This window comes from Chelonia mydas, chromosome 15 (assembly GCF_015237465.2).
Source record: "Chelonia mydas isolate rCheMyd1 chromosome 15, rCheMyd1.pri.v2, whole genome shotgun sequence".
Lineage (NCBI taxonomy): Eukaryota > Metazoa > Chordata > Testudines > Cheloniidae > Chelonia > Chelonia mydas.
The window spans coordinates 8,551,824-8,560,339 of record NC_057856.1 but is presented as its reverse complement, the minus strand read 5'-3'; the positions used below and the strand labels follow the sequence as shown (position 1 = coordinate 8,560,339).

At 45.3% G+C, this 8,516-nt stretch overlaps 1 protein-coding gene across 2 annotated transcripts in view; it reads right to left on the bottom strand.

The window, feature by feature from the left end:
- Positions 1-3,988: 3,988 nt before the first annotated feature.
- The window catches only part of FBXW8 (F-box and WD repeat domain containing 8), a 62,443-nt gene continuing 57,915 nt past the window's right edge, over positions 3,989-8,516 (bottom strand). For both annotated transcript variants that reach the window (XM_037878468.2, XM_037878469.2), the window contains 2 exons: positions 6,556-6,672; positions 3,989-5,841 (listed from right to left, as the gene is read on the bottom strand). In XM_037878468.2, the coding sequence (XP_037734396.1) occupies positions 5,688-5,841; positions 6,556-6,672 (271 nt within the window). In that variant the 3' untranslated portion in view covers positions 3,989-5,687. The remainder of the gene's footprint in view (positions 5,842-6,555; positions 6,673-8,516) is intronic.

Below are 8,516 nucleotides of genomic sequence, written 5' to 3'. Positions count from 1 at the left end.
AAGGAATGTTTTTCCCCCTTCAAGGTGACCTGAAACCTGGGAGTGCAGCTTCTCTAGAGCCTCCTGTTGCAGAGCGACAAGGTTAGCAACAAGGAGGTGATGCTCTTGGGGGGATAACAGGCAGCTGTTATCCTCAACTAGAAAGCAACTGCTGCTGTTTCCACGCACATTGCAAGTGCAATAAATCACTCTCTCCTGCCCTCTTGCAGCCAAGGATATGCTCAAGCATGCGGCTGGGGGGGCGGGGAGTGGTTTTTCCTCTGTTTGCAATTTTCACATTGGTCCTTTCGGGATCTTTGACAACAGCAGTCAAAAAAAACAGAACAAAAAACAAAGGGACCCAAGCTTAACGTAACAGGAAAATGAGTTAGATTGGACCTTTGTTACCCTTCAGATCTAATGTACAGATGGGCAGGACTCCCACGTTCAACTTATGACTCATATACCTCCCCACCCCACCCCAATACCCACACACCCACACACTGAATTTATCATGCCCCTCTGACTCACCTACCCTCTGCCCACTAACCAGTGGGCTTCTGGCATTCCCACCAGCTGAGCAGATTAAAGCAACCACTCCCCTCTCTTTGCATGGTAAGCACTTGGGGACAAGCAGGTTTCAGAGTAACAGCCGTGTTAGTCTGTATTCGTAAAAAGAAAAGGAGTACTTGTGGCACCTTAGAGACTAACCAGTTTATTTGAGCATGAGCTTTCGTGAGCTACAGCTCACTTCATCGGATGCATAGACAAAATATTTATATGGCATCCAGCCTAGTGGGTGGCTCATATCTTTGTTGGCATCTCTAGATGCTGCCGTAATACAAATGATAACCTCAATTTAAAAAACAAAATCACCTGCCCTAAAAAGTTTCCTTTTCTTCTCATCTGTATATTTCCATCTCTAAATGTGCACAGATGCAGATAGGCAATGGAACAGTGACATATTTAAAATCTTGCCAACCCCAGGTCCCAGAAATGGAAACTTTCTACCAGTGAAAGGGGTTAAGATCCAATATCCACTGAGATGTTCACTTATTTCTAGGCCTGGCAGATCTAAACCCCATATTATGTGTAGAAAAGCAAACTGAGACCTTCTTCTTGGCTGGTATTAATATATATAGTTCTTCCTTTGGACTTCTGTCACCAAGGCAGCCTATGGTAGGAAAAATAGGGGCAAAAATACTATTTTTAGAAACTCTAGATTGGTTTTTTTGAAAGGAGGTTTTTCTACAAAAGATGTGGCACAAACCGAATTCAAGTGGCCTAAGCCAAAATGTTTTTGTGCCACCGCTGGGCTGGGCAGGGCAGGACAGCTCCCTTGCATGTGGATAAAACCATTATGCCAGCACACAGTGTGTGGGTGTACAGGAAAGATGGTTTAGTGCACGGATCTGCCTTAAGCAAGCACCTTAGGGCCCAGTTATGTTTGGTTGCCTAGCAGAGATTTGCCCTTAATTAAAGGGTGAGCAAATGTGTGCTGGGAACCCTGAAGATACTGGAGAGCGCGTTCTTAGTGTGGGAGCAGCCGTGGTGGGGGGTGGCACATGTTTCTATGGGCAGGTCTACACTTAAGCTTAAGTTGCTATGTTACATCGCTCAGGGGTGTGAAAAAGTGCCCCCTCCCTCCGCCCCCCTGAGCGACAGAAGTTTTGCACTGTCCACACTGGCACTACGGCGGCAGGAGACACTCCGCGGGCATGCTGGATTTTAAACAAGCTCTGGGGCGTGTTTGAATATTATCGTTTCCCCTCTTCATGCTGGGAGCCCAGGGGCAGCTGTAGGCCCATAGCCCTCCCCATAGCACAAGGCAGATGCCAACCACTCACACTGATGTAAGGGAGCCCTTGGAGTACACATGGACTGTGGAATTATTAGAGCTTAGAGCTTTTCCTGGCAACAGAGACCCCAAACAGACCAACCGTGATGCAAGGGGGAAATGTGGAATATTCAAGGCATGGCTGTGTAGATCCACATGCTTTCAGGAGACGTCTCCACAAGGGCTGTGTACCACAAGCCTGTGCCCTCATACCACCTACCCCAATCGCATGCAAGGCTGTGCAGTTCCGACCCCCACCCCTTTCCTTACTTCCGGCTGGGGCTGAGAACCAGAACTCAGCTTAGGGTATCTTCAAAAGCTCGGCCCTGGCATCCGCTGGAGACTCTTCCATGAAAGAGAGCGACACCTCTCCTCCCGCGGCACCAAGCACTCTCTTGCTTCCTTACAACATGGCCCAATTCCAGGGAATCCCTGGGCACCAGGACCAAGTGACCCTCACTGCCCTCAGGGATGGTGACAGAAAGATGCCTGGAGATCCCTCAGCCCAATCTTTCTCCCCTCACTGATTTAAGTTACCCCATAACTACCCCCATGCTGTGGCCCACCTAATCACAACTAGCCTGATCCTTCGGGAAACATAGCCCTGTGACTCTACTTTGCAACAAGGCCACAACCCTAGTCCCGAAGAGGCCATTCAAGGACTGGGCAGCCCAGCAAAAAGATCAGGATCAATCTTTGCTACCAGGTCTAGCAGTAGCATTACCTGTTATCCCAGTGCCGCCCTGCCCCCTCCAGATCCTGTGTCTGGGCAGCTCTCTGGGAAATTGTGCAATCCCTGTTACTGCTCCCTGCATTTAACACCCCTTCAGAAGGCCACCCTGATACAAAGAACGATGCATCCCTCATTATCTACCTGTCTTTGTCCCAGGCGTGAGTAGGGAGCCAGCAGAGAGGATAGAGTTTCTGCCTCTGGAAGAGGCAGTGATGAGATCCCTCTCCCCTCAAGTACTGCTCCTGCTCCAGAAAGTCCCTGGCAGGCACCAGTGCTGGGATTCACACTCCCCACCCAGCCAGGTTCATGCGCTAGAAACGTGCACTTTTGTTCCTAGCCCTGGTAAAGGCCAGGTGGCTACCTGTTATTGCTGCAGGAGCACGAGTTCTTTGAACACCTGCTCAGGTGGAACACAGGGAGGCCGTTTGCATCTAACAGATCTTAGTGAAAATAAACCATATTTCATTGCACAGCACAAGGTCCATTTATAGCATTGTACTCAGAAAAGCAGAGCAGGACATTCCCTTTCAGGCAAAGGCGCTAATTACTCATATCCTGTCATGGCTACTTTCTAACACTGGCAATATCCTAGTTTGCATTTGGGTATATAGTACAGCTGGAATTAACAAAGATCAGTCTGAATCCGCTGTCTGGTAAGTGAATGACAGGGATAGGATCAGTCCTGTTAAAGGGATAGCCCTCCAGCACACCCAATGTACAACAGCAAAACAGGAGCAGCATTAAGGGCCCATTGCAGAGCAGAGCAAACCCCCCAATAACGGACTATGCCCATGTTTGGTCCTACGTGAACTGGTGCCAGAGCACGGCACCAGGCTATTTCATCAGACAGCAGGGATTCTTCACTGGACACACTCACAATTCCTATGCAGAGCATCTCTTTCACAGCAACCCAGCAACCCCTTCAGTCAATAAAGTGAGACAAAAACCAAATTAGATAAGGCTGGGGAGGAATGCGAAGACGTCAAGATGGATTCCAGGGAGAAGCTGTGAAACAGGTTGGGACAATGTGCCAAATGCTTCAGTTATCAACCAAAGGAGGGACAAAGTTGCCTAGGGGCAAGGAGGCATGGTTAAGGAGTAGTGAAGCGAGTCAGAGCATGGTGTAAGGGTGAGCAAAGATTTACACGGCACAGCAACGGGTCACACATTGTATTCTATGGGGGACAGGGGCAAATAAAGAGGTGGGTGATCTGGCCACATGCACCTGTTCATGTTAGAATAAAGACAGGGACATCTTAGACCATTTAATGAATAGCCTAGTTATAGCAGAAACGTTCTTCAATAGGTTTCTGCTACACACCTGAACAAAACCAGATGCCCAGGCTGTAAACCACAGAGCAGAAGGAAGGGAGCCGGCCTCTCTGAAGTGGAAGGGATTCTTAAGTTATGCTGCAGAGATCAGAAATACCAAGGGCTTCTTGAAAATGTAAACTGTATTTTATTATGTGGTCAGCTTGATGGAGTTTTTCTTACACACTTTCACTAGCGCAGCGTGGTAGAGAAAAGTAACAGGGTTGTTACAATGAAATAACACACAGAAGTTTATTGGGGGTCATGGAAAACATAAAAAGCCAAATACAATAAATAATTGTAAATGATTTCTTTTCTCAGGCAGGAGACATTCCCCTGGGACTGTTTCAGTATCCAGGGTGGCTAATTTTTATGTGAAGAGACAGCCCAAAAAGAACCATTTCACAAACAGATTTGCTAAGCCTGCTCTATACATAAAGTGGTGCTGATTTAACTAAAGGAGTGATTTTAAACCCATTTTGTTAAACCAGTGAAAACATGTAGACACACTGAATCCATTTGAAACCTGATTTAAGTTGGTTTAGCTTGCACTGAGAAAGGTACAGCTGCAAGCTAAACCAATAACCACCAGTTTTACACTGATGGAAGTTATGGCCGTGCAGGACTCGGCACCAGCTTAGCCAAATCAGTTTTTAAACCAATTTTAGTTAAATCAATGCAGCCTCTGTCTGTAGACAAGGCCATAGTTCTACTCTTCTTATCAAGGGTCAGACGCAGCCATGTACAATTCAAAGAAGTCAACACGAGTTAATCATGCCCAGAGGATGCAAGACAGAACCACTGTAATCACCTAGTTTGGCAGCTATGTCCTCTCTACTTTGCTAAATGGGCACAATCAGTCTCAAATATCATGTTGTTATCTCAGTGATTAAAAGAAGGTTCATGGAATCATTATTAGAGACAACCTGGAATCAAAACGACTTCAGATACAGTGGAATTTGCAGTTCAGTTACAAGGCACTGCACAGCAGAGACCAGGGGAACGACAGCCTTTCACCTCAGTGCACAGGGATTAGCCCTCCCTAAAATACGTAAGGAGGAAAGTCCTTACAATAACAAACAGATATGAACCTTTAATGTACAGATTCGGAGATTTTTAAAAATTAAAACGTATTTAAAAGGATAATTCTGAGGTGCATGGCCAGCTTAGTTTCCAAGCTGCTCCAGCCTGGATGAGAGCAAGCTGCCTCCTACAGAGCGCATTGTGCTTTGTTCTGTTGCAGATTGCGGGACATGCCTTGCCTGCAGCACACGCAGGGAGACAAGAACTGGCAGCTTGTTATGCAGGAAAGAGATCCCAAGCTTGTGGCTCTGCAGCAGGCCTTTTCCCAGTTCTTGTTTTCTCTCAGGACAGCCAAGCATCTGTGTATGCTTGAGTTCCTCTGTGCCCTTATCATCGAGAAAGCATCAATTCTCTTTCACTTTGCCACTCAGGGCTCTCCTTTCCCCCACCATGGCACATCGATCTGCCACGAGAGTGAGGTCACCAACACTCTTCCTGTGAGCAGTGGGAATGGACCACTTCCCCAGGTTTAAGTCTCCCACTCATTTTTCAATCTCCACTGACCAGAGCAAAGGTTCAAAGGTAATTCTGGATCATCAATATGTTTGAGTGATACGTTTGGGGACAGCCTCAGAATCTGCTCTTTCATATGCCTTCAGTTTTCAGAATGAGCCCAGCCCACTAAATGTGTCGGAACAAGTCAATGCAATCTTTAGTAATCACCTCTTGTGATTCCCAGTTTCCTTTCTGCTCCATGTTGGTTGGTAGGGGACTGGACCACAGAAAACCAAGGAAAAACCATTCCTAAGTTACCAAAATGTTGTCATAGGGGACAGCAAGGCCAATGTTGTAGTTGTAACCGGTCACTTCATCATAGGAAGAGCGGCAAATAGGAAGGACACTCTCTCGAGCCAACTGGTCCACTGAGAATTCATAGGCATAGATGATTCCTCGATGCCTGGGCAAAAAAACAAACAAGGAGGACAACATGCCATTTCTAATTGTGTTACAAGCAAAGTCAAATCTTTACCAACTGCAACAAGTCTGGTATCCTGCTTCCAGAAGCAGCCAACACCTGTTGCTTCAAGAAAGCAAACGAGGCCTCAGTACACTATGAACATTTGTGCAGTACTGTAGATAGAAGGAAATCCTTTCCTGACCCCTGCAGTGTTCGCTGTAAGCCCTGAAGATGAAATTTGATTCTCTTACTTTAGCAATATATAGATATAACAGTTACCTGCCCTAAAATGATCTAATCTGATTCAGGGACAGGGAAAGTCAGTATATTATAGCTGGATACTTGGAATCAGAAAGGGAAAATTGAACTGATATGCAAATGCCAGGACCTTGGTTTACGCTTCAGCATTTTCCCTTTGGGAGCTAATGCCATCACTAACATTTAAAGCAAGACAAGGAGCTGCATTCCCTGTGCTGCTTCAGGGGTTTGTGTGTTCACCTATTGAGGAGGAAACAGACTTTTGAGTTCAGAGGCAAACAGAGAGCACATTGTTTCCCAACAGCTTGGAAGATTTATCTGCTTTTAAATGCTGCACATCTATCTTGTTGCTGGTTTGGTATGGGGTGTTTTTTAACGGATATATTGTCTCCACTCCTCTTTAACACTGAGTGTTCAGATGCAGAAACTTCTGCCCTCCAGAGCCTGTTCACTCACCTACGGTGAGCTGTCAGGTCATCATCCATGATGCTGGCACCACGAGGGCTCTTCTCATCTGGGATGTTTGCTGTGATGAGGCTGTGAGCATTGAACCAAATATGACGGACTGGGTGTCTGGAAAATAAATAGCAGAACTGGGTGGGAGAATCCACTTACACACATATCAGACACCTAATGATCTAAAAAAAGAACAGGAGGACTTATGGCACTTTAGAGACTAACAAATTTATTTGAGCATAAGCTTTCGTGAGCTACAGCTCACTTCATCGGATAATGATCTAATAGGAACACACAAATTGTGATATCAAGTTAGCCAACGATAAACCTAACTCAGCACCCTGTCTTTAGCCACAGGCTGAGAAACAAGACTTTCATTTCTTCTAGGCAGTACAGTAAAGCCTCAGAGCTACAAACACCTCGGGAATGGAGGCTGTTCATAACTCTGAAGTGTTCGTAACTCGGAACAAAACGTTACGGTTGTTCTTTCAAAAGTTTATAACTGAACATTGACTTAATACAGCTTTGAAACTTTACTATGCAGAAGAAAAATGCTGCTTTCCTTTTTTTTATTAGTTTATGTTTAACACAATACTGTATTGTACTTTGCTTTTTTTTTTTTGGTCTTTGCTGCTGCATGATTGTGTACTTTCGGTTCCAAAGGAGGTGTGTGGTTGACTGGTCAGTTCGTAACTCTGGTGTTCGCAACTTTGAAGTACTCCTGTAGCTATTTAAAGCATGAAAATGAAGCTTTTAACGCCATCTAGTGGCGTATTGCTAGAACACAGATGGAATCAAGAGCATATCGCAGGCAATGCTGCGAGGCTGCACATTTGCTCTGTGAATGCACTCATCCACATACGGAGACAAGAAAGCTAACTGTATTCACAGCCACCACCTTGTGACACCTCAATCGGAATCACGAGCTGAGATTGCTTCAAACAGCCACTGTGTGATACAAAGCTGAGTGGTCCTTCCGTCGTTCCCTTCACTTGTGAACAGTTTAAATATCAACCTCAGAATCCTTGTATCAAGGCAGGACTCTTTCAGTTTGAGACAATCCCAGAGGATGATAAAATAGCTTATCTCATTGGCCCTGTTATGTCTCCTGTCATCTCCCAAACGAACAAATCATTTCCCCTGCTTGTTTTTTCCTCCTGCTTTCCCCTCTGTGACTGTGGGTTATGGACACAGACTCCCAATAATGCCTTTCCTTTCAGTAAGGGCCTCCTGGCACTATTCATTTAGATTATCCTTTCTGGCTCATCCACAGGTTAATAATTTTATAACTACTAAATCTAATGACTTCAGTCATATGCTGTGTTTCCTCCTCCACCCCAAAGGCCCACCAGATACAAATCGCCCTCTTCCCTGACATACTCATTAAGTGTTGCATTGGAAGATAATCAATGCAATAATGTCCCTAATGCATCAGCTGCATCACAAAGAACTTAACAACTCATGGGGTCAAAAGAGAAGGGGACCACCTGGTTTTCATCAATGGCCTGACTTGAACTCTCCAGACAGTAAATACCTTGTCTCATCCGCCTCAGCCTTGGGAAAGGGTCATTACATTTAGGATATATCTGTTCATTTTATAATAGCAGGGTATCACTCTCAGACTTACAAAAGGCTAAATCCTGAGGTCTTTGCTTGGGCAGAATTTTAATCAAATGGGAATTTTGTCTGAATAAGAACTGCCTAAGGAAGTCGTCAAGATTTGGTGCATGCAACTAAGGGGTCTGTCTTCATTTCCAACTATTGTGTACTGTCAGCATAAACAGTTATGGGTATGTCAGTCTGCTGGTGCAGATGCATCATTTTTGGCCCTCTGATTATTGCTTTTTAAAGGGATGTGAATATGTTGGAGGGAGCGTGTGCACACCTGAAGGTGGAACAATCTCTTTGGTCTAATAAATCTTTTTTAAAACCAAGCCTTCCCTTTTGACTGCTCAAAGGCA